Source organism: Panthera tigris, chromosome B2 (assembly GCF_018350195.1).
Source record: "Panthera tigris isolate Pti1 chromosome B2, P.tigris_Pti1_mat1.1, whole genome shotgun sequence".
NCBI lineage: Eukaryota > Metazoa > Chordata > Mammalia > Carnivora > Felidae > Panthera > Panthera tigris.
The window spans coordinates 68005910-68033573 of record NC_056664.1 but is presented as its reverse complement, the minus strand read 5'-3'; the positions used below and the strand labels follow the sequence as shown (position 1 = coordinate 68033573).

The following is a 27664-nucleotide window of genomic DNA, read 5'->3' as shown; positions in this document are numbered from 1 at the left end:
GATGTTTCATGAACTGAAGTATCAGTTTTATTTTTCAATAGTTTAACAATTTGATGCAATCATCTGTCTCATTTGCTTGGGTATAAAAGTAGATACAAATAATTTTAAAATGATTTTACTTAAAACAGATCAGGACCTAAAGAATACGACTGCCCTGGTCCCTTCATGCTGAAATAAGCAGCAGAGACGGAAAGAAAGCAGGGTGCTACACCCCACCCCACGGCCCAGTACCTCCGGAGCGCCAGGTCAGCCTGGGCCTCGTCGCTGATGAGCTCAGCTTCGCTCTGGGCGATCCTCAGGGCCAGCTCCCGGTCGCGGCGCTCCTGCTCCAGAACCGCCTGCTGCTGGGATTCCTCTTCCCGCTGTCGGGCCAGCTGCTCCTCCACTTCAGCCTGCCAAAGGCAGAAAGCTATCTCACCAAGTTCTCTCCACATGTTTACTTGACCATTTCCATTACTACTTAAAACTGCTCCACACAATTCCTTACTACAGGATACATATTGTTTAACCAGAAGTCTCTCGAGGCTCCATTCTCTTCTATGTTACAATTAATGCTTCCTCTCTTTCCCAAATCCAAAAGAAGGTAGACGAACCACAGTTTCGCCATTCTATCACCATGAGTACCCCAAATATCACATGAGAATCCTGGGTATCACATTAACGCCAAGACCTGGACAGATGTCAAGAATTTAAAGTGCTGGTTGTGCTCAGGATGAATTATGAAAGCCAAGACAAACAGAAACTCAAATATATGATCAACCATTCTCAGACATGGGCCTTTTAAAAAATGGGGGTGGAGAGAATATCTTAATCCTAATCTACTGATACTAGTATCTACAAAGTTTTAAAATTATAATTATGTTGTAAGTGAATATTCATTGTATTGGATATTCATTGTATTGTATTGTATGTATTGTATTCATTGTATTGAATATTCATTGTATATAAAGTGTAATAACAGTAACAACAAACTAGTATTTACTGAACTGCGCACTTAGGTTCTAGGTGCTTTAACAGGGGCACCTGGGTGGCTCCGTCGGTTGATTTTGGCTCAGGTCATTATCTCATGGTTTGTGAATTCAAGGCCTACATCAGGCTCTGTCCTGGGAATGCAGAGACTGCTTGGGATTTTCCCTCTCTCCCCTCTCTCTCTCTCAAAATAAATAAACTTAAAAAAAAAATTCTTTAACATGTATCAACTCATTTAATGCTCACAACTATCATTTATCCCTATTCCACAAAGAAAAAACTATAGCCCATAGTCACTCATGGTGATTTGTTCAACGTCACCGTATCTATCAACGACAGAGTCTGGATTTGAACTCACTTCCCTAGTTCCAAAGTTCCTTCCCATAACCACTTCAGAAAATGCCTTTTGTCTCTGGGGTAAACCAATGACAGCTTATCTAGCAAATCAAGGTTTTGTTTTCAACTTCTTTTGTTTTATAATTTTGTAGATTCTCTTTTGATAGAAATTCAGTCTGATTATCTAATAAGTACATACCTGAATACGTTTTTCATCATCTTCCCTTTTCTTTCTCTCTTCTTCTTCTTGTTTTCTCTTTGCTTCCATCTCAAGTTTCCTATGAAAAAATAGAAAACTCCTCAAAAATTTATTGAATATAAGAAATCCATCAGAAGGCAATTTAACTATTAATAAACAAAGGTTACAAAATAGGAACTCAAATTAACCTCTTGGCCTTATGCATTATTAGCTTTGAAAATAATAAAATCTAATTGTACTGACAGTAATTTTTCTGAAATAAACAAAAAAATACAATTATATTCTATAACCTTTAAATCTGTAGATTAACTTTGTTATAAACCCTAATTACAACGTCCTGATCACACGGCTCCCTCTCCTGCTTCTCCAACTAAACACCTCTTAACACTTCTTCTGTCTGCCCTATGGTGGCAACCTTCCAAAAAGTTATCAGTTTTAAAACTGCAGAAAAGTAGAAGTGCCTTTTTATTGTTTATAAAATAACAACAATCCTAGCTCTAAAAAGAAGTTAAGAAATCCTCAGGTGTAAGAGTCTAACCAAAACTCAGATTATAATTAAAATTATTTTATGTTATTATTATAAAATGAACTTGTGTTTTCTATTTTAAAACTTATTCTAAAATTAGTGTTTTAAAATAAGAACATAATGTTTTAAAGTAAGAATATTCATTAACCAATATTAACACCAAAAATTTACTATTCTGTTAGCTTCCGATTCAAAACAGTAATATAAATTCCTTACATCCGCCTTTCCTCCTCTTCCTTTCTTCGACGTTGTTCATCTTCCTCACGTCTTTTTCTTTCTTTTTCCATTTCTTCTTGAATACGCCTCAGCCGTTCTGCTTCCTCTTCCTGCTGTTTTTTTTTCTGTAATGCGCTGAGGAGTTCCTCTGAGCTTTTAACTAGTGCATCATATTCTCTCTGTATTTGTTCCCTTGTCATCATAGTGGACTTAAGAACAAAATAATAAACATGTACTTAAAAAAATTAGCTCTTCTATTGCACAATGTGAATATACTGAATGCTACTGAATTACACATTTAAAAATGGTTATGATGGTTATGTTAAAAATGGATTGGTTAATGTTACATGCTTTTACCACAAGAAAAAATATATATATATATACACACAAATACAGCAAACACTGGAAAAGCTGGTAAGCAGTAAGGCCGTTATCTTTGTTATACTACTGGTACACTAATGTTCAAAAATATTTTAAGTTATCTCTGCAGACAAATACTTGAGTCTATTTCCTATTAATCAAATAATAAAATATCTAAGGGTGTAATGCAAAGTAACATTACTATAGTTGAAAATTATGTTTTAAGGAATGATTTGTTAATTTTGCTTTTGTTTACTATTCTTTTTCAATAGATATGGATGTCTTTTATTTTATTTTTTTTCTATTAAGTATAATTTATTGTCAAATTGGTTTCCATACAACAACCAGTGCTCATCCCAACAGGTGCCCTCCTCAATGCGCATCACCCACTTTCCCCTCCCTCCCACCCCCCATCAGCCCTCAGTTTGTTCTGAGTATTGAAGAGTCTCTTATGCTTTGCCTCCCTCCCTCTCTGTAACTTTCTTTTTCCCCTTCCCCTCCCCCATGGTCTTCTGTTAAGTTTCTCAGGATCCACATATAAGTGAAAACATATGGTATGTCTTTCTCTGCCTGACTTATTTCACTTAGTATAATACCCTCCAGTTCCATCCACGTTGCTGCAAATGGCCAGATTTCATTCTTTCTCATTACCAAGTAGTATTCCATTGTATATATAAACCACATCTTCTTTATCCGTTCATCAGTTGATGGACATTTAGGCTCTTGTTGAAATTTGGCTATTGTTCAAAGTGTTGCTATAAACATTGGGGTACAAGTGCCCCTATGCATCAGCACTCCTGTATCCCTTGGGTAAATTCCTAGCAGTGCTATTTCTGGGTCATAGGGTAGATCTATTTTTAATTTTTTGAGGAACCTCCACACTGTTTTCCAGAGCGGCTGCACCAGTTTGCATTCCCACCAACAGTGCAAGAGGGTTCCCGTTTCTCCACATCCTCTCCAGCATCTATAGACTCCTGAGTTGTGCATTTTAGCCGCTCTGACCGGCGTGAGGTGGTATCTCAGTGTGGTTTTGATTTGTTTACTATTCTTTAATAAGTAAAAGGACTCATACCAAGAGAATATTTAAGAAATTATTAAATACACCCAAAATTGTTGGATGATTTTCCTAAGTGAGCCTCCAAAAATTGCAGCTGGGTTGATGTTGAGATAAAACCACATACAGAGAAATGGCTACTGACAGATTTGTAAAATCAGTTAAGTTTATCCAAAGCATTTTCATTCTTCTCTTGAGCTCCTTTCTCCATTCTCCCTCCAAGATTTGCCACTGTCTACTTAAAATATCTGCAGAAAATATGTGCTTGCTTTAAGATATTATAGCCCACATCAATACACTGACTTATGGATAAGAAAAACATTAAGACCCTAAAATATAACAGAATAGGCTTGAAGAAACAGATGTACTATAATTAACAAGCAAGCATATAGAAAACATTTTCAATCCCTCTGGTACTTAAATAAATGAAAATCAATACAAAAAAAGAGGCCCCATTTTTTTCTGTAAAAAAACTTGGGGGGAAATTAATTGCTAAGTTTAAAACACTTAAGTAGTTCATGATACAGCCTATATAATGTAATGACAGGGACAAGGCATATAACATAACAATAAGGACACAAAATTAAATTGTGAGAACTTTACAAGCATATGTGCCTCTAAAAAACGCCTGGAAGGTGACTGACTATGCAACAGTGTAACAGCTGAATGTGTTACTGTCTGGGGTTAAGGGTTTTTTGGTGGTTTTCTCCACATTTTCCATAATATTACATTACTTTTATAATTTGAAAATTAGTTTCTGAAGGTAAAAAACATGAAACAAATTAAAATAATCTGCATGAATCCTCTCTCAGTGATGATTACTCAAAAGCTTACCAACAGAGTACAGTATTTTAATTACTATTTGGGAGGGGGCTTTCCTAACAAAAGATGAAATTGCATAAAAACTGTCTTATTTTTTCGCTATAAAAATTTTCAAACATAGAACAATACAATGGTCATCATTTGCCATCACTGAGACTCAACATGTGTAACGTTTTGTATCTTTAAAAAAAAGGACACCTTTCTATACAATTCAATATGAACCACAAAGTATATTAAATTGTTTAAAAAGTCAGTCATTTGGATCAAAATTCCATACCTTAATTTTGGCCATTAAAGCATCAATAGAAATTTCAAGGTCCTTGACCTGTTTATTCACCTCTGGTTTTCCATCTTTCAATGCATTTACTACTTCATTAAATTTATCGAGTCGTTTTTTCAGTGTGCCGACCTTAACCAGTCCATCGATGCTGTAAACATAATACTTCATCAGGGTTTAATTTCACCACTCAATGCCATGCATAGATTTTTCATCTTAATAAAATGCCAAATAAACATCTTGCTATAAATAGGGTATTTCACTTCTGTTTTCATATTATCTAGGATTCTCTTTTTTAGATCTCTTGTTGAAAGTAAAAAAGAAATAAATATGGGTGTGAATGACACTGATGCCTGTATTTTAGCCTTCTTTATTACATGAAAAATTTCAGAATTCAAATTATAGAAGAAGTTAGAAGAGTTATCTAATCACTTTGATGAGATTTAAGGATTAACAGTTATACAGGCCTCTAAGTTTAAAAAGTCTAAATAAGACTCAAATAAAAAGACTAAATAAAAAGACTAAACAGTGAGACAATATAATTCCTATAATAATCTTGAGAATTATGGTGACATTTTTTAAAAACAATGCCAAAAAAATAAAAAAATAATAAAAACAACGCCAATTTGTCATTTATCAAGAAACTCAAGTCACTAAAATAATTAGAATAAAAGAGCTTCTTTTAGCCATTTATTTCAACCTTTTATAGTATTTTCATTTTTGTAAGCTACTTCAAATCCTTTTGTAGAGTAAGGCAAGTAATTAAATAATGAAATAATTAGTTAATTAATTTCAAATACATAATATAAAATAACAGACTAATACATCTTTTTACAAAGAACATTAGTAAGGAGAAACCTCTGTAAGTATCCAAACTGCTCTTCATTGACCTTATAGCCATTTTATATTAGGGTAAATAGGTTTAATAAGGTTCTTTAGGCACTATTTTTTTTAATGTTTATTTTTATTTTTGAATGAGAGAGAGAGAGAGTGTGAGTGGAAGAGGGGCAGAGAGAGAGGGAGACATAGAATCTGAAGCAGGCTCCAGGCTCTGATCTGTCAGCAACAGAGCCCGATGCGAGGCTCAAACTCACAAACCGCAAGATCATGACCTGAGCTGAAGTCGGACATTTAACAGACTGAGCCACCCAGGGGCCCCTGTATTTTTTATTTCAAATTTTTATTTAAATTCTAGTTAGTTAACGTACATGGTAAAATTGGTTTCAGGTGTGGAATTCATCACTCACATATAACACCAAGTGCTCATCCTAACAAGGCACTATTCATCTTACCGAGGTTTGTGTCTCCTTTTGCAAAGCCACATTCTAATAGTTTTTTGCATTTTAATGCAGGCTTCAGCTCGATATTTTATTTTGTTTTTCACTACATATGAGAGGAAAATACAATGACAGAAAATTATTCAGTTTAAATCAGGCATATAATATTCTTAAAAACCACTCATTTCCACACAGCAATTTTCAGGAAACATGAAATCTTAACAAACACATTAGACCAGACATCAACATCGGGAAGTTTAATATTTCTGTAATTCCTTACACTTGTTAAAACAAAAAGTACATCATGTATGTGGCTAGGTTTACACCTTAAACATACTATTTCCTTATTATGTCACACTATTGCTTCCCAAACTGTCCTAGGCAATACTGGTCTATTAAATGTTAACAGGTATGTCTTGAAAGAAGGATTCACTTGTCAAATAAATTTACAAAAAGCTATATGCTATACCTCCTTCAGAAGATGCACTGTGAACATACAAAGTAAAGCCTCTGAGAGCCCTACAGTAAAGAAACCTTTTTAACTTCAGTTACCCAGAACATCTTACACTAATCTGACCTTTGAACCTTTTTTTCAGAGCTTCCCTATTAACATCCTTCAAAGATCCTGTCTGGTTACCAACTTCACCACTGCAGAACACAGTCCACAAACAACTGGTATAGCATAGATAATTTACATACAATGTATTTTCCATCATAATGCAACTATAAAGCTGAAAGCATTAAACCACAGTGACAAATGTGTCTATATTTTACTTGGAAACTATGGGAAAAAGAGCTTTTGTCATCTTTTTTATTGTAGTTTTCTTTTTATCTATACGCACAATTGTCTAACAAAAAAACCTCAATAATAATCCTTGTTTGCAGATTTCCTTTCCATTAAGTCAAAGGAATTTTATTTTTCTTTTAATAAAGTACACCTTACTGAATCCTTTTTGGGTGCCTAGCACTGGTGAGTAGGGAGAAGGGAGGGGCAGCTGTAAATTTAATCAAGTTACTGACAATAATTCTATACAATTAAATATTTGCCATAAACCCTCAGGTAACCCAAAAACATTCTGCCCCTAACCCTTGTTTTAGACACAAATAGTTACTATGACCTAGAGACACACACGAAGTAGCAGCTCAGTCCAGTGTGTCAGAGAGAACAGGGTCTGAATGAGCAGTGGCAGGAGAAGAGGTTTGGAAAGGGAAGCTGAAACCCCGTTTCACAGGGTCTTGAAAGACATTCTAAGATTTTGCCCTACATCAAAGGAAAGCCTTAATAAAAGACATTCTAAGACTTTGCCCTGTATTAAAGGAAAGCCTTAATAAAAGGCTTTAGTTTAGAGAGGACCTCTAGGAAGAGAACTCCTGGGAAGCCAAGGAAACTCGGTTTGGGAGCTACCGAAGCTAACATGTGAGTGGGGAAGTGGGGCTCCACTAAGTCCCTGGCAATAAAGAGCAAAGAATGCACAGCACTTGGAGGAAGAATCAATAGGATGTGTTCACTGGCAAGATTTCAGGGACAAAAAGGGAGAGACACCATTACAATCTTGAAATTTCTGGTGTGTGTACCGGTGAAGCCATGCAGGTGGAAAGAGAAAAGTTCTGGCTTAAGTCTGAGAGACTGGGGGGGTCATGTAGGGAGAGCGGGAGGAATCAAGACTGAGTTCTGTTTCTGTTTTGTTTAGGACACGGTGAAATTAATTTTCCCATAACACATTTGGATAAAGAAGATAAATATCACACATAAAAAATATTTTTTTAGAAGTCCACAAATAATAATTTACCATGTATAGTACATGCCAAGTGTTACGTACAGCCTGAATAAGTAACGTGGTCCCTGTGGCCCGTCACTCACCAGACTTTATAACATTCCACAAACCGACTCATTTCCAAAGTAATTACAGATCTTGGTATGATAGAAAACACCTACATTTGATGACTGAGAGGGAGCACCACTGAACTTTCTTCCAGCGACTGCAGACAAGCCAGTGATTGACTCTTTTAACGAGTTCTGCTAAATGGTCAGGGTCAGACTTCATAATCTGATCAAATTCTGCAAACTAGGAAATAAAATAATTTAGCAGCAGTATCAAAAGAAAATGTGTTTGAACACACAGAGAGATACAAAATACTAAAGTCAAAGCTAGTATCTAACTTTCTAGAAATTATCACAATCCAATAACAGACCCAAGTCTCAAGAGAGTACAGAGCAAATTCAAACATATCCAGTTGTATTTTGCTGCCTTCCTCTCCCATCAGCATCCTTTTCCAGAGGGGTAATCAGGGCTTACTCATTGCTAGTTAGCAAATTTAACAATAAAAGTAGAAAAAATCTTAAATGACCATTACAGACAATTGGCAAAAAGGTTTTACTTAGAAAAGAGTGAAATTAAGGGCTGTTTCTGAACTGGCTCATCCACATACTCTGATATCTGTATACAGCTTCTGACAAGTGAAGATCAGCTATATAATGTCAGGTACCACTATACTGTTCTCACTCTCCCAACTTCCATCCCTATTTTGGTCAGATATAAAAATTGCTACTAAGAGACAGACAACTCAAATAAAACGGCCATGAGGTTACTAAAAAATAAAATCCATTATTTCCATAATTTACCACCAAATTATAAAATGATTTCTATCCTTTATTAAATATCTCACTATAATATATTGAGGATGTCACACACCTATCAATAAATGGCTTCTTATAATCAAAATTAAGTTAAAGGTAACATAACAAGATTAAAGATCTTTGAAAACTTGCCTTGTGCTTTCAACATATCTAATTAATTTTTCTGGGGGCAAAATAAGACCAAGTGTTTTCTCAGGCTACTAATTCTAAAATTATTACTATAGCCCTGAAATAAGAGAAATGTCGGGTTTATGATAAATATGTATGATTATATAGCTAAGCCAACCATGAATATACATTTTTAATTTTTTTCTTTTATAAGAAATGGTATGGGTTCTCTGCAGTAAAAATATTCGAAATGGAAATGCATACATTGGTAATGCATTACATAGGTTTTTATCTCATGCTCAAAAATGTGAAATCAGATTTATTACTATCATTAATCTAGTCTTCACGGCACTAGAGATATTTTTTTTTTTTAATTTTTTTTTTAACGTTTTTATTTATTTTTGAGGCAGAGAGAGACAGAGCATGAATGGGGGAGGGGCAGAGAGAGAGGGAGACACAGAATCGGAAGCAGGCTCCAGGCTCTGAGCCATCAGCCCAGAGCCCGACGCGGGGCTCGAACTCACGGACCGCGAGATCGTGACCTGAGCCGAGGTCGGACGCTCAACCGACTGCGCCACCCAGGCGCCCCTAGAGATATTTATTAATGATACTGCGAAGTCAAACAAATATGGTTGGCTATTATATAATAAGAGTTGTGTTTAAAATTATGAGGATGCAATTATTCACTCAATATTAATGAAGTCAGGAATGGTGAACATGTTATGAACAGATTGTGAATAACATTTAGGTATTTGTTTTGTACACACGTTATGAAATATTCTATAACTCAGTCTTATAACCTAGTACAACAATCTATAAATACAAAAACTATGGGTTAGCCTAAAATTATGTCACCTACAAAAGTATTTACACATTCATTCAAAGATTTGAAAGAAGTTGGTACAAACCTCAGTCCAATTTCCTGTACCTTAAACATCTATTTATACTCTAATAGAACTTTTTCTTACAATGAAGACTCAAAAGTACTGTGAAATTTTTAATTATTGAAGACTGAATTAATATGTTTTAGAAAATGTTTCAACTTTTTAAAAACATAAACATTTTCTGGTTAATCCTTATTTAAGCAAAAAAATCCAATTAAACAATGCTCTGACTCCAGTACTTCCAAATGTGAAATAAAAACTGTAAAACTTATACAGAGTAGTACACATTGTAAACTTCTAACAAGTAGAGAAACTGTGTACACACACACACACACACACACACACACATATGCATACTATTACTGATAACTCATATGATTCATGAATAATAAAAATTACTAAACACTTCAAAACATGCCTTGACTCCAACTATCCATATTCATCATGTTAAACTTTAAAATACAAATATACTTACCTTGCCAGGCCGAAAAAATACTTTTGTTAACCCAAACTTGTAGTCAATTTCATTCAAGCCTAAAGCTTTAAAAAGAGCCTGAAAAATAAAAGTTCAAAAGTTAAATGCCAAATAGTAGTTAGCAAGAAAGACAGTTCATAGCTAAGAAATTTCAATTTAGGCAGTATTCATACCTTGCAAAACAGTCTTGGATCTAATCTTGCAAGTTTATCTGGCATATACTTTTTATACATGTTGTAGAGTTCATGAAAGGAAGCTCGTGATGGGAAACCACCCTGCATTAAGTCCAAAACAGACACCATACCTAGATTCATAAACAAACACAAATTACTGCCAATCTCTGCACCTAAGTCCAAAAATAACTTGTGAATGATCAATTTTATAAATTAATGTTTAGAAAGGGGCAATTTATACGAATCATCAGCAAAGAAATATTACATAGGGACTATCATGTCCATACTCAATATGTACCAACTTACCCACCACCTAAAACTATTGTAGCAAATTTCATCTAAAACCAGCAGGACTAATCATTTTCTAGGGCACAAACTACTAGTCTCTAGAAAGCTCAAATCTAGTTTGTATCTTTTTTCTGCTAAAAACCTATGTCACAATCAACAGTATAGGAGGTAAAGGCCTGCATTAATTCACTTTCTAAGTCCTGAGGTTAATTTTTTAAAAAGATTCCTAATACAGTCTCTAAGAAGTAGCCCCAAGTTCTCACTCAAGCTTATACAAGGCAAAAGAGAAAGAAAGGGGAGCTCAGTATTTCACTATAAAGATCCCTGTTCACTCACCTCTCAAAGAAGCTAGTCTATTGGGGTAAAGAGTCTATAGAAGGAGTATCTATTTTCAGTATAACTCTAGTACGTCTAATTTGAGCCTTGAGTCAGTATGAAATTTTCACATCAGGAAAAGCATACATAGTCAGGGAAAGGTTCAACAATTGTAGATAATGCCAGGACTTTTATTTACAAAAAGGCCTGTATTTCACTCCCTGAGACTTTCATATCAATGGAGATAATAAGATTATTCAACAAAGCGTTAAGACAAATGGCTAGCCATTTAGAAAACAAATGTTAACACTGGACGCCGGATCCCTCCTCACTCCTTATACCAAAATAAATTCCTGGTGGTCAAAAATTTAAATTGGCAAAATGAAACTACAAAATATATTATTTTTAAATAAGTGGATTGTTATTTTAAAAATAATCTCACAGGAAAGATATCTTTTCTAGAGAGTCAGACTGAATTTTAACCTATCAGACTGGCAAAGATATAAAACACCAATAGTACTCAAAGTTGACCAATAGTACTCAAAGTGTAAGAAAACACACACATATACTACTGGTGGGAAAGTAAACCAGTGCAACAATTTTGGATGGCAATTTGGAAATATTTATCCTCTTGACTCAGTACTTTCTACTTCTACTTCTATGAATCTATCCTACAACTTGTCACACATGTGGACAAAAATACACATTGAGAATGCACACATGTCCACTGGATCGCTGAAATAGAAAAAAATACAGAAATAATTTAAATATCAATGAATTAAATGATATTACAACCATATGGCAGAATATGGTGTATTAATTTACAAGAATGGGCAAAGCTTTATTTAACCAATACAAAAAATATACCCAAGACACAAAACTAAGTCATCACACCTGAGAAGACTTTTTAGTTATTATTATTGTGTACTATTTGATTTTTTCTTAGAGTCAACTATATAACTATTATAATTTTTAATACTAATTAACGAAGCACATAAAGGCAATCATTCCTAAGGAAAGAAATCTCTAAAACTAAATCTAGTTAGTTCTAGGCTCCGCTCAAGAAATAAAAGATTTGGCTAGTATTATTACAATTCTTGCCCATGTGTATCAAATAAACAAGTACCCTTGGGAACGTACACATGTGCCACCTCTGAGTCCCCTAGCTTGCTCTGTAGCTGAAGACAACATATGAACTTACAAAAGTTCATTAAGAATTTCATGAAGCTTCGGGGCGCCTGGGAGGCTAAGTCGGTTGGGCACCTGACTTCGGCTCAGGTCATGATCTCACCGCTCAGGGGCTCAAGCCCCACGTCAGGCTCTGTGCTGAAAGCTCGGAGCCTGGAGCCTGCTTCCAGTTCTGTATCTCCCTCTCTCTCTCATGCTCTGTCTCTTTCTCTCAAAAATAAATACACGTTAAAAAAATTTTTTTTTGAAAAAGAATTTCATGAAGCTTAACAAATTACCAAGCCTAGGGCTGCTTTCTCAGCACTTGAAGCTAATTTACTCTAAAGACCTTTCAACACTTAAAAAAAAAAAAATGTCACCAAACCAAGTACTCTTCCTTCTAGAAGTGTGACTGGTGAAGGGCTTATTGGTGCAGTCTGGCTGGTTATATTCAGAATCCTCTTTGCTGCCAGAGACAGGCAGCACAGCCCCAAGGTTACAGAGGAAGAACACCTGCCTTCTCTTACCTTCCCCTACTTTGCCCTGGTGTTGGCTGATCAGAAGATAGTAACTTTAGTAAAAGAAGTCCTAAATCAATTAATTCTTCTTAAATCAGAAAAAAATAATGAAAACAGAAAGGTAATCCAGAATTCAAATCTTAAATGTCTTTATTTTACAAAGCTTCATAAGTATTTTTATTTCTACTGGTTATTGGGGTGTTTTGTTTTTTCATTTTCCTCATTACCTAGCCACATGATTAGAACCAGTTCTATATTATTTTACTATTATTATTACTTTAAAAAAAAAGTCAAACTACTATGAATTGGTGTCATCTACTAAACTGCCAACACATCTTAGCATATTGAAATACACTGCTTAACTGAAAGATAAATCCTAGCTAAAGCATCTATAACCCCACACTCTACCAATTTAAAAGTCTATATAGCTAAATGTAAACATGCTTGACTTGCCAGGACACTGGATGCTCATTTAGGAAATAAATGATTTATTGTATTAGGCTAAACAAACCATGAAAAGAAATTTAAATGAGAAAGGAGTCAAACTCAAAATAAAAACTATCTGAAGAAAATATCACAAAAATACATCCATATGTACGAATATGGCAGACATGAATTATTTAACATTACAGTATTTGTTAAAATTATTAACAAAAAGTCTTCACATGTGCCAGACCGTGCATTTCATTCAACAAATATTTACTAAGTCTAGTATAAGCTCTGCACTGCTCAGAGGCTGGGATAAATGTGCAAGCCAAAACAGACACTGTTTCTGCCCTTGAGAGATTTATAGGTTAGAGAAAAAAATTACATGATTGCACAAATCTATATATAATTTATGGCTAAAATGAAGGTGCTCAGCACTCTTTACTCAGACCCCTCTTTCTGTTAAGGATATCAATAAAGGCTTTCACAAGGAAAGGACAATCAAGCGTAGAAATGAAAGATGAAGACAAAAGTCAGTCAAGAGCGTCTCAGAGGAAGCAGTATGTGCACAGGCCTTGTGACAGGAGGGAATATGGAGAACTTAAGGAACCAAACAAAGGCCAGCATGTCTGGAGCACAGAGAGGAGAGAGAGAGGAGAGAGAGATGGAGCTAGGAACACATGGGCCAGACCTTTGGGGCCTCATAAGCTACTAGGATTTTACTCTTTCCCCTAATAATACTCAGAAGCCATTACAGCATTTTGAGCAGTAAAAAGATGTGATCAGACTTGAGTTGTAAAGCAACAATTCTGGATATATGTGAAGAACAGACGGAGCAGATGCAAGGAGAATACTTAGGAAGCTACAGCAAAAAGCCTGGTGAAAGATGGTGATAGCTTGGATTGGGAGTACTAAGACTCACTGTTTGCCAGCAGAGCAGATCTTAAATATTCTCACCACAAAAGAGAACTGGTAATTACGGGATCTGATGAGACTGTTAGCAAATGCTATGGGGATAATCATTTTACATACAGAAGTATATCAAATCAACATGTTGTACACCTTGCCTTTATGTTATAAGTCAGTTATATTTTGATAAATCTGGGGGGGGGGGGGACAAAGACTATTTAGGAGGTCACATCAGGCAGTGGGGACAGAGAATACATAACTATGCTGTGCAATATGGCACCCACTAGCTACATGGTTTGCAGTTGCACTAGCCACATGTGACTATTTAAATTTTTAAAAATTAAAATTAAATTTAAAAATCAGTACCTAAGTCATACTAGCCACATGTCAAGTGCTCAACAGCCAGAGGCATCTACCATATTGCACAACACAGATATAAAATATTTCTATCAACATGGAAAGTTATATCAAACAGCACTGGGAAGAGTGAGAAAGAAACAGGCCTAAACCAAAGCGTGAAAAACTCTAACAAACACTACCCAGAGAAAAGAAGACCCTGCAGAGGAGTTGAGAATTTCCAGAAAATTAAAAAGAAAAGCAGGGAGCACCTGGGTGGCTCAGTCTGTTAAGTGTTAGACTTCAGTTCAGGTCATGAATTCGAGCTCCAAATCAGGCTCCCTGCTATCAGCATGAAGCCTCCTTTGGATCCTCTGTCTCGCTCTCTCTATCTGCTCCTCTCCAGCTCTGTCTCTCTCTCTCTCTCAAAAATAAATAAATACTAAAAACAAAAACAAAAAAAGAAAAAAAAAGAAAATCAGGGACATGCTCTGATTCAGGAGCCAAGGAAAGGATACATTAATGGGCCCAATCAAGTCAAATGTCAATGTCCACTAAGATGAGGACTGAAAAAGGAATATCTGATTTAGGATCAGGTAAATCTCAGGTGACCTTATCAAGAATTATTTTGTTGTGGAGCACCTGGGTGGCTTAGTTGGTTGGGCAGCTAACTCTTGATTTCAGCTCAGGTCATGATCTCATAGTTTGTGAGTTGGGGTCCCACATCAGGCTTCGCAATGACAGGATGAAGCCTGCTTGGGATTCTCTCTTTCCCTCTCTGCCCCTCCCTGCTCGTGTTCTTGCTCTCTCCCTCTCTCTCAAAAACAACTTGAAAAAAAGAAAAGGAAGTACTCTGTTGGACTGATCAAGGTGAAAGCTGAATTATCTTGGGTTAGAGAGTGAGTGGAAGGCAAGAAACTGAGAAAGCAAAAATATAGGCTATTCTTGGACAGAAAAGGACAAACTATAGAATAAACAGTGAGGCTAGAGATAAGGAAATAGCTGGAAGGGAATGTGGGTCAGAGGAAATTAAGATTAAGACTCCACATGTTTAAATGGTAGTGAGAGAGACTACCTCAAAGGGAATGATTCAATACAAATAATCGATATTGAAGATTCAAAAGAAAGTAGGAAGGGATGATTCCAAAGAACTATAGTCTCAACTTGGAAGAGAGGCACTTCCACCTTCTTAGCAAAAGGGAAGGTTATGCAGGTAGGTAGCAGTGTTTGGTAGCACACAGGTGAAGCTTTCCATCTTCTAGTAAGAAGCTGAGGCTGTCTATTGGCAGAGCTTCAGAGATCTGGAGAGAGCAGGGTGGGTTTGCCTAAAGCTTATACAATTGTAATTTAAGAAAAAAGTACAAAATTACAAAATACAAAAGAATATAAAAGCAGGTACAGGGCTTTCAAAGGAGCTCATCTAAATGAGGGACGCTGAAGCTTAAGTGACCCTAGCTTTATAATGAATCTGACTTTGAGAGGAGCAAAATAAGGAGTAAGAAAGACCAGAGAGCTTAAGGAAGTATCACAAATTTGGGATGGAGCAAAAGCCAAGTAGAGGACTCATGCCCTGGGAGACAGGAGGCGTAGCATGGGTGTGGAGAGAAGATGGGCATGCAGTACAGGAAAAACAGTGAGCCTTGTGCCTAAGACTTCTATGACTGAGCAAAGTTAGAAGGTGGCAGGTGAAAGGTGGAGAGTGATAGTTTAGCCAAATGCACAGAAGTTCTGCAGCAGCCAAGGGCATTGTGTTTTCATTTTTTTGTAAGCAGTGGAGTGAGAGCAAGGACACCAAAACCCACCTCCTGACCCAGCTATTTAAGGAATGAGAAATGAACTACTGCCAGCCCGAGAAGGCCTGGGTGGCTCAGTCCATTAAGTGTCTGACTCTTGATTTTGGCTCAGGTCATAATCTCAAGTTTCATAAGGTCAAGCCCTGCTTCAGGTCAGCATGAAGCATGGAGCCTGCTTGGGATTCTCTCTAACTCTCCCTCACTCTCTGCTCCTCTCCCACTCATGCTCTCTCACTCTCTCAAAATAAATAAATAAACTTAAAAAAAAAAAAAAAAACCTACTTAAGGGACATCTAGGTTTGCAGTTAAAGAGTTTTCATAAATTTTACTTCAATGCTGTAAAGTTGCTTTATTTCACAATAAACTATATCCCAATTTGCTAAAATAACTTGCTAGCCATGCTTTTCTTATAATTTAAGGAAATAGAAAATAAAAATCTTACTGTACTTAAAAACAATCAAGATAGCTGTGACTGGTTTAAAAACATTCCCAACACACATGGATATAAATTATAAAAATATGAAAATACCTAGGAGTGCCTGGGTGGCTCAGTCGGTTGAGCCTCCGACTTCGGCTCAGGTCATGATCTCACAGTCTGTGGGTTTGAAGCCCGCGTTGGGCTCTGTGCTGACAGCTCAGAGCCTGGAGCCTGCTTCAGATTCTGTGTGTCTCTCTCTCTCTAACCCTCCCCCGTTCATGCCCTGTCTGTCTCAAAAATAAATAAACATTAAAAAAAAATTTAAAAATATATATATATGAAAATACCTGAACATTGAAGTTGAGACAAAATCTGGGCACCTTCAAAGTGGTGGCTTGTCATCTTTAAGTTAGGTTTGATACAACGAATAAAGCTTGCACCCTAGGAGAATAAAGATACTTTTTAAGACAATACAATAAGCATTCTTATTTTTCTATTTCTATGAAAATCAGTAACTATCAAGCATGTTAACATTAATATCTGAACCTCTTTTAAAATAATCACTAAAGAATCTAAAACTTAATTAGCATACTTTCAAAATTTCAAGCTTGGAATGAATTTCTGCATTATATACTAATGTTAGAAACATAGTACATTTTAGATTTGAGTACCAAAAATTGTGTTCTTGTAAAAAGAAAAGTCTTTCATTGAAAAATATTTTAACATATTTACATATAATACATTTTTCAGACTGATACATATATGATTTTATTCTACATTTAAGTATATTTATATGCTATATTTCTGTGGTAAGAAAATTTTCCTATAACAAGACAAAGTAATAAAATTATGCCTCTCAAAATTTAGACCAAAGTGGGGAAAAATAAGTCAACCTTTTTCATCATTCTGTAAGTCCCTAAGCTGCACCACTTCACATTTTAAAGTTCTGTTTGTTAAACAGCATTTTTTTACAGCTTTTAAAGGCATTCATTTAGAATCAGTTATCGGATTACATTGAATGAGGCACAAAGAATATGGATATGTGCACAATGAACCTGTTGAGTATGAAAGTGAATATACCAAACATCCAAATAACTGTTCCTTTTCAGAGCAGTCCCCTTAAAAAACTGAATAGTTATTTCAACAAGGATGCTCACTGCAAACACTTTCAGAACACTTTTTGGAAGTATCTTCTTATAAATCACAAAAGTACTCTCATTATTTGCCCTGTATTTGGTGTAACCTATATTTGGGCCATAAAGATAAAGGTAAAATACCCTCCTCATCAGACTTGGTTTTTAAAGATGTTTAGTTCCTAAGAGATAAATATTTGCAAACAATGAGAATATCTGCTAATGCTTCCAAAAGCAAGTCTAACAATAAATTAAGCAATAACAGCATCAAAAGAATAAATATTTGGCTTTTCAAAATGACTACGTGAAAAGGAAGAATACCTGGTTAAGTTCTGTAGATCTGTTTAAAAAATAAGCCTCGCCTTGAATCATGCCCACATAACCCACATATCATACTTCTTTCTCTGGTAAATTTTCCATTAAAAACCAGGGTGAACTACTAAAATGTCTAGTTAATTAAAAAAGGGGGGAGGGAATCCTAGGAAATATTGCCTCTATAACAGGGCATAAAAATGTTATGTCCATTTTTTCCATGACAACACTGTCAGGCTGGAGAATGTTACTACTAGAATGATAAAATGAAAATGAATTACATGCATTATCTTTAATCCTAAAAAATATATTTTCTTTCTCCACATAAATAACTAATTATTTTCACTTTTCTGAAACTACAGGATAATCTGAATTGAGTAACATTTGAGAGAATTCTGTATATTTATAAAATAATGTGACTTCCCATATATATTTGACTTTCTTCAGAACAAGCCTAACCAAAATGACAACCATTTAAAAAACTAATTTTTTTAACAAGGGAATTCAGTTTTAAATTAATTTCTAATTATTCTAGGTTTACTCTGTTTATTTGAGTAATTACTAACAGTAATTTCAGAGGACTATTTAAAAACTCTGAATTTTTAAAAATTTTACTCACAGTACTTCGAAGTTTATCCAGAAGCAGATTTAACTGTGTCTGCAGAAGAAAGCAAATCACTTTACTATTTCAAAAAGCAAAAGTACACAATGTCATAAGTTACCATTAGCTCTCCAACATTAGCATAAAATAACATGCAATAACATCAACATACAACACAGTGCAACTTAACAACTGATAAATTCTTTTACAGTAACATGCAAAATATATGGCTAATATGATGACAAGGACAGTAACTTATACTAGTCATACAGAACTTGTATAATTAAAAGACTGAAAATTAGCAATGCTATAAAATATACACACATACTTGCAGGCGGGATGAATGAGGGAAAAGTGTACAGGCAACAAAGGAAGTACATGAAAATGCAGGGGATGCATTCCATAATAGATCAACAGAGCTGTACTTGAATATGTAGCAAGCTGGGTGCAGTTTCTGTCACACTCCATTGAAGAATGAAGACATACTTAAAATACACACTAATGGTATTAGAAATGTTTTATATAACACTTATCATAAATGAAATTGTCCTGCCTAGCTGTCAAAACCCTCTTGGCTATTTTAAAATATTTTACATTCCAATTATTTTTAAAAGCTTGGACAATTTTCTCAAAAACAACTTGACAATGTATACTACAAGTTACTATATTTTCCTGTTTCTAATAATATTAAGTGACAGTAATTTACTCTGGTTTAATAATACATTAAAATCATGTTTTGCTTTACTTCTCTGCAAAGTCAATTATATAAAATTCTCATATCAATTTTATACTAAGATGCTTATTATACTACTTACAGAAGATAAATCCAGATGTTAATTCCTAAATTAATATATTGGATCAATCCAATATGTTAATAATAATTATTATTTTTAATAATAGTAATTATTTAATATTTAATAATAGTAATTATTATTATTATTATTAATAGGTAGACTGTACTGAATACTTTCTATGAGTCAGGCACTGCTCAAAGATTTTCACAGGAATGATCAGGTTCAAACCACAAACAATTCAAATTAAGTATGTATTATCAGCCTCATTTTTCAGGTAAAAGCATTATGGCCCAGAGGGATAAATTACTTGCCTATGATCATGGAACGAGTAACGGTAAAGCCAAGATTCCAACAGTTCATTCTCTTACACATGAAACTACAGTATACTTCAGACATCATAGGCTTAAGTTATAAAAATGGAGTAAATTTCTGACTGGATTAAAAAAAACACAGTCACACCCCACTTATCTGGTTGACTGAGTTCTGACAACTTTGATCAATCTGGACCACAAACAACTGAAAAGCAAGTACGAGAGGCACTAATTTGAAAAGAAAACAAATGTCACGAAGTCCATGCCTCTTAATCCATAGACTAAGCATGGTATTCTCCAAAAAAATGGAGATAAACTAATTCAGAAGAGAAGCAGCAAAAATAAACTTGAGAGAAGAGGGAAGACTGTCAATTATCAAGGAAGCAGTCAAGGACCATAAGGCATAAGGATAAACAGTTTTATGAAACTCATGCTCTATTTGTATTTTATTTTTAAGCATACAAATATTCATGTACGTAACAATAGAGTAAGACTTCCATCAAAGACGATTGTTTTCTAAATCACTAACAGTAAAAGAGTTATGTTTCAAATAACCTGAAAATGTTACTCTTCGGCAGAGAACCTGTGGTTCTCAGAAATGATGGGTAACTGAAGTCTTACTGTAAATGCTAGCCTGTTTTCTTTTATTGCCTTACGTAACTTGAATTTAACAAGCTATTCTACTATATTTTAAATTAAGAATTACTATTAAAACATCATTTCAAAGTATCTCAACACATTTTTGAAATTTATTAGTAATATCACTCAGTTATAGTTTTTAGCAGTTTAATGTGCAAAATACATCCTATTGAATGTAAGTAATATTTAGGCATTTCATATCTCAACATAAAAGAATACTTTAATTCAAAGAATTTTAAGAATGTTTTGTTTTTATTTATACTGTCTAAAATTTCAAGTATGTTCTTTCAAGCAATACTACTATAATATTACATTATGCAAATAATAATATCCACTTCATATAGGCTAACATACTATTTTATACTAATCTGCTATCATGTGTCTATTCAGGAATTTCAAAATATACAAATAAGAGAAAAAGTATTGCTCAAGAGAATCAGGAACTCATAATGAATATAACATAACAAAGTTAAAGAATTTTTATTCAATTACTTGTAAAGTATTATCAACTTTCTCCTATATTTATATATACTTTAAAAAAATCTAGGTTTATAAACATGATTTCATCGAGATAGTTAATTAGAGCCCATTTCTATCCACAAGGGATTTCAGGAGGCTTACATTGTTGCTATTATTATAGTATTCTGATGCTTAAAGAGTTTCTAATTACATCATTTTTAATATTTAAAGTACACATAATAGAAGGCATATGCAGAGGTTTTTTGTATATACAACAATACTTTGTGAAGATGTATACAAGAGAAATTAATCCTATGTCTTTGTTCTATTTATAATTTTTTATTCATTAAACTTGTGATAGAAAAGTTTTTAAATTACCTTTTTCTATGCTAAATACTCAACAATTAAAACCAATTCGTGTTCCATTTCTAAGACACATCATGTGTCAATTCCCTGTCAGACCTCAAAGAATAAATTTTTGATCTAAAATTAATAAAACAAATGAGATGTTCTTCAATGTTAAATAAGCAGTTTGAAGGGTTTGTCACACAGAGCATTTATCTTTTACAAAGTTATCAAAAGCTTTAATCAAATTTTAGTGTAAAACACAGTGAGAGAAAACACATTGAAAATAAATTAAAAACTAAATTAATAACTTGAGACGGGCTCTTTTTAACATGGCAGCCATTCTATAAATGAGAGTCCAGGAAGGTGATCATTTACCTGAAGCCCCTGGCTGTGCCTGCTTTTCCTCTCTCAACTCAACTAGTCCTCTCTAGCCATCCCGAGCTGGACTACTCCAGCTAAAACAAAACTGCTGAATGAGGAAGGAAACAGAAAACACATGGGAAAGAGAAGGTTCGAAGGTCAACCAAACAGTAAGCAGAAGCAAGAACATTAGGAGAAGCAGGTATGAATCAGATATGTTAAGCAACAAGAAAGAACAGACCATAAGATTTTAAGAATTTCTGTATGTTCAATTACTACACCTATTTTATGTTATTTTGTATACAAATATCAACAATGCAGGGTCTGCTCTTGCACTTCACTCATGGGATTTCTGACAGTGATCTGCATTATCCTCTGTAAAGTATAAAACAATATATTTTATTTGAAATGCACTAAAAACAAATTTTCAAATAATAAATTTAACACAAATACCTTAAACTTGTTTCCCACACTGATGAAGCTAAGTTTTCCTGCTTTTTGTTTAGTATCTTTGTTGTTGTTTGTAGATGATTCAAATAATTCTCGTATAAATTTATCCCTGGATTCACATATTAAGGATTCAAGAGACATATGTAAAGCATCATTATTTTTTTCCACAAATTGGGTCTGAAAAATAAAGCAAACAGGAATGATTCAGTCCATCCCTTGGTAATATCCCTTGATACAGCTCTGCTCAACAGAATTTGAGATGACAAAACTGTTCCGCATCTGCACTGTCCAACACAGTCCCCACACATGAAGTGTGCCCAGTGTACTGAGGAACTGAATTTTAAATTTTATTAAATTTAAACTGAAATAACCAGATGTGCCTGGAGGTTAACATTATGTGCGGCGCAACTTCAACTTCAAATGGTTTTCTCTTAGTAAAAGTCACACTCACTGTTTCATAGCACACTGCCCCTGCAAAATGCCTGATAATGAAGCCTTCATCATCTCTGATGTTCCTATGGACTGCCAGCTTAGATTTTCTGGGTATCTGAAAAGAGTACATGCATTAGTTATTAAATTATCAAAAAAATATTACATAATCTCCTTAGAAAACATCTGGGATGTGAAACACTTAAAATTACATGGGAATTTTTCACACTTCACACAATTATACTGCCTTTGAAACACCTAGTAAGCTTTAGACTACCAATGAAATGTAGCAAGTATTTGGTTATAATCTCTCAAAAAAGAAAAAATGAGTCAGACAAAAATAAACAATGTAAATATGCAAAACAATGGGCACTTTATAAAGTTAACTGCCTATGTCTAAAGTAGTGGTTCTTGACTTAACTGGTGAATTAACTGGAAAACTTTTAAACCCCCTAAAGCCCGTATCATTTACGTCAGGTGATTTGAAGGTACAACCAAGGTTGAGAAGCACTGTTCTAAAAAACATCTGAAATCAGTACTTCTCCCACTTTCAAAACTATACATCCTAACATGTTTATACAATGAGCCTGAATCTATCTGAAGGACACTGAATCATTTTAGGGCTATACTGTCAATGACAATATCTCATATTTAAAAGTTTCCAAAATGCCTTCACATAAAAGAATATATCTGACCCTCAAAATAACCTAAGGATAAGAAAGACAACCTCATTTAAAAATGAAAAAACTAAGACTTTGAGAACATTACCAGGCTTTTTCTAGGTGAGAGGGCTAGCAGAGCACAGAGCCTCTTCTTTGTGAGGTGATACACCAGTATAAGCCAGAACAAGGGCCCTGCAGTCAAAATGCCCAGCCTGATTCCCAAATCCACCACTTCCTTACTATGCTACACATGACTGGTCACTTAACCTCTCTGTGTACATCTCCCCATCTCTAGCATGGGCATACAAACAGGATCTACCCCAGAGATTATGAGTATTAAATAAAATAACTTAAGTAAAACCTTCAGATGACTGGCACATACGAAGTGCTCAATAAATGGTTATTATTACTTTTATTTCCAAAGAATTACAACAAAAGTAATGGCTTATAAAAATTAGAATTTACTGTCTTGCTCTTGTTCTCTTTGAAGACAAGCAGCCAAAGTCCATTCTTGATGTTTTAGCTTGTTGTCCTTGTAGTTATATGTACTACATAACTCAGGGTTCTCTGAGGCCCTGGTCACAATTTTGTTCACTAGCAATCTGTACTCTTGGTAAAGCAAGCTGGTCACAACAAAGACTAGTGAACAGTGAATATACAGGACCGGATATACATCTTCAATCTTAGCAAAAGTTTTGGTGAGGATTCGTATCACTTGATTTCTATCTCCACTGAAGAGACAGGCTCTGCATTATAAGAAATATTTAAGGACATAGAAGAACTCCAAGTCAGTGGGGCACGTGGTTGCTAGATTCAGTCCCTAGAGAAGGTTATCACAACTACATCAACTTTTCAAGTAAATGCATCCAACCTGTTTACCTAACACATTCTTAACTTAGTTAATGATGTAAGGAAACAAGAATACTAGTCTTCATTCAGTTCAGCTCCTGGATCCATCAAAGCAATGACTGATATACTATGGTACAATTTCAAAATAATAAACAGTATGGGAGCCATCTGCAAGTCTAAGCAGCTTTACTTTTCTTCTTTCCTCCCTTTCTTTCTTTGTTATTCTCTGTAAGATAAGGCAGTACCTATCTTCCTGGATGAAATTAACATCCGTATTTTTCTGTGCTAATTGGGCACAAGGATGGAGCTGTCTTTGTATTACCTCAAGGGATGATGGTTGAGTGTAAAGATAAATACAGAATTAGGTGAACCCAGGAAACACTTCAATAGCCTCAGGGTCCAGCCTCATGAAGAAAACCCTACTGTTCACTGGTATAAGGATTCAAACACAGCTCTATGACCCAACAGCAGTTCAGGGAACCAGGTCCTCTAAACCCTTCGGAAGTGTACTTCTCATTTATTACCACTGATCTCTGTGTTTTTCCCTGTAGTTAATTTTTCTACTGCTTCAGTTCTGTGTCTCTGAGTATATTTCCCATTCAAAAGTCCCTAGGAAAGAGCATCAAAATAAATTGGCTACCCATTATCTAATATGGATTGCTTGCACAAGTCAGACTCTAAGCCATAAACTTTATTACTGGTCTTAGGAATGTGCAGACTGGTGGCTGCTTGTGATTCTAGATGCTAACCCCTGGAACATGATCCAGGTCACATGACAGAAGCAAAGCAAATGGTGTCCATTTTGCTAGAAGGAAGAACATAAAAATAGCAAGTAAACCTGTTTATCCATTTTAGATAGATGAAATGTACTTTCCATCCAGCTAAAAGGGCCTTCATTAGAGAGATCATCATCATCCAAGATACACATATATAAACTAAGGGCCTATCTATAGAGGATGCTGTGCTGGATAAATTATAGTTTTTCTAAGCCCCATATAATTTATTATTCTAATTACTTAATATGCAACATCTTTCTAAAGGTTTCTCTTCCCACCACAGGGTCTCAATTTTGGAATGGCAAACTCACAGTGAGTCGGAAATGTTCTTTGTGTTTCTGGTGAACTGCAGATGTAAAGTGTTGATCACTTGGCTGGGGAAGGCGATTTTCTTCATCTAAAATATCCAGTATCCCCACTAATTTTGATTCAATTAAATCTATTCCAAAAAAAGTCAAAATATGACAGGGTAAAAACATTTTAAGGATATGTGAACAACTTACTGATTATAAATTTAAAGGACTGGTCAGAAGTAATGTAACAGATGACTGTATTGTAAGTATCTTCACAGGCTATAGAAAGCAGATAGATTTTATTTCAGATTTAGCAATCTATCAGAAAGTAACATCATAAACAGGTTTCCCCCACTATGGAAAAGTTTGCTTTATGCCACTTCACTTTTACAAAAGGCCTATATTAGTACCTGCTTTCATAGAAAGAAACCCAAAAAGAATTTTCGCATTTGCAAAATGGTAACTGCTTCTCTGATTTACACTATTTTGGTTTATGAAAAGTTTCATAAAAATGTTGATAGCGGGGGAAACTAATATAGGTTCTAGAAAAACAAGTTCACAAACATATGATTAATGTAAAACCATTCCAATTTGTAAGCTTGGATGAGAAGCTAAGGAACCAAAAATTCCTCCTCTTCCATATGATATCTACATTCAAAATGAAGTAAAAGTACAGAAGCTTTTTCATGCTTAGCTTTTAAAATCTACTTTTCAATAGTAATTCAAATGCCTTCCAACAAAACTTCAGTAACAGGACATTTTTATGCTCCCTTCATGTTGTTTGAATTTCTTGCTTGTACAAAATAACTATAAAGTGCTCAAATACAGCATATAAAAACTACTAAATGGGACACACTTCAAAAGCCATAATATGTAAGAAGAGAAATCAAAATTCGAACTGCATTGCTCAAAGAATGATGCTTTTTAGGCAACTGGTGATGGTGAAGGGGGGGGCATGCAGAACTAAACCATAAATGAGTATTTTGATAGGTGTAGAAGGATATGAAAGTGCGCTGAAAGATAAATGGCAGGGGAGGAATTCCAGCCAAGATATCATATCACAAAATCAAAGGCACAGAGATCTGAGAAAGGCTGTGATATGTAAAGGCAATGCTCAGTGAGCCAACTAGCATGTAAGTGCTTTGAAAAGTTGTGCCAATGTGAAGTATTATTATTATTATTATTATTATTATTATTATATTACACTATCTTGTCCAAATGTAGCATGAGTTACTGACTCCATTGTGAAACTGAGTTTGCAAAAAACAAAGTTTGACCAACAGTTGATTTTAGAGATGAGGTGGGAAAGAAAAGGAAGATTAAGCACTAGCTCAGAGGTGAGAGAAAAAGGTTCCTTTACTGATAAAAACAGACACAAAGACCCTATTCTCCTACTGCACAGCATTATCTGGATATGACTCACGAAACTTGTGAGACCAACTTGCAATTGGCCAGTGGGTGCTGCCAATGCAGGGAACAGAAATAAGGGAACTGCAGAACCACAGAGCCAAACACTGAAAAACCTCACTTGGAGCCTGGCTAACATGGGTTTCCTTAGGTGAGTAATTCATCCCTTTACTACTTACGCAGTTTAGTTTCCTTCTTTTTTATTTTTTTTATTTTTTTTAAATGTTTATTTTTGAGAGACAGAGACAGAGACCAAGCGTGAGCGGGGGAGGGGCAGAGAGAAAGGGAGACACAAAATCTGAAGCATGTTCCAGGCTCTGAGCTGTCAGCACAGAACCCAATGCGGGGCTCAAACCCATGAACTGTGAGATCAAGACCTGAGCTGAAGCCCGATGCCTAACCAGCTGAGCCACCCAGGCACCCCTGTTTCCTTCTTAAGTTACTCACATGTTAGGTTTAAGAACGAAAATATTGATCACAGCAAACAGAAAAAATTTTAGGAAAATTTTCAACATACTGAATTTGATGCCTTGGTAGGAAAAATAAACTCCCAGTAGTACCAGAGAAGTAAAACCTCTCCAATACCACAGCTTCAAGTCCTATAACTAGTAATATCAATCACAGAACACAGAAAAATTACTAGTAAAAGCATTCACTATATCTTCCCATAGTTCCCAAAAGTGGAATAAAAAAACATACCTATACAGTCCTGATTATCCACATAATGCACTTCATTAACACCTAAACCTTCTTTTTGATAGAGTTCTTGTTCCTAAAATGAAATAATCATAATCATAGATATGGAAATACTGTAAAAGAAATGGCTTGTTTTGTGCCACTTCTGATCATAACATTTACTGATTAGTCCAGAGTACAAAGGTTCATACCAATAAGTTCAGGAGCTAAAGAGACTTACAAAACATTAGGGAAGATAAATCCTTGTTCCTAAAGCAATATGAAGTCAGAAATTAAATGGCCAACATATGATTTACATATGTGGAAATTTTCCCTCCGGCAGATAAGCATATTTTTCTTGAAATATGCAGAGATCTGTTTGTAACCATTCAAAAGCAAGGAAAGACCAAGGCTTTGAAATATCTTTAGCAATTTTAAATTCATTTTTTAAATTTAATTTTACTTTATTTTAGAGAGGGAGAGAGCACGAGCAGGGGAAAAGGGCAGAGGGAGAGAGAGAACCCCAAGGAGGTCTCATGCTCAGCACGGAGCCCGACATGAGATCATGACCTGAGTCAAAATCAGGAGTCAGACACTCAACCAACTGAGCCACCCAGGCACCCCGTTAGCAATTTTAAAGTCAAACTTCTCAGTAAAATAGACCAAGAGTTAACGAACTTTT

The 27664-nt window shown here is 35.0% G+C and overlaps 1 protein-coding gene across 7 annotated transcripts in view; it reads right to left on the bottom strand.

Moving 5' to 3' along the window:
- The window catches only part of MYO6 (myosin VI), a 143253-nt gene that overhangs the window by 17703 nt on the left and 97886 nt on the right, over positions 1-27664 (bottom strand). For all 7 annotated transcript variants that reach the window (XM_042986692.1, XM_042986693.1, XM_042986695.1 and 4 more), the window contains 14 exons: positions 27007-27079; positions 24919-25046; positions 22343-22438; positions 21895-22068; positions 18549-18587; positions 16832-16925; positions 10315-10445; positions 10142-10219; positions 7973-8102; positions 6052-6142; positions 4760-4910; positions 2247-2455; positions 1505-1583; positions 232-392 (listed from right to left, as the gene is read on the bottom strand). In XM_042986692.1, coding sequence (XP_042842626.1) covers positions 232-392; positions 1505-1583; positions 2247-2455; positions 4760-4910; positions 6052-6142; positions 7973-8102; positions 10142-10219; positions 10315-10445; positions 16832-16925; positions 18549-18587; positions 21895-22068; positions 22343-22438; positions 24919-25046; positions 27007-27079 — 1634 coding nt within the window. The remainder of the gene's footprint in view (positions 1-231; positions 393-1504; positions 1584-2246; positions 2456-4759; positions 4911-6051; positions 6143-7972; positions 8103-10141; positions 10220-10314; positions 10446-16831; positions 16926-18548; positions 18588-21894; positions 22069-22342; positions 22439-24918; positions 25047-27006; positions 27080-27664) is intronic.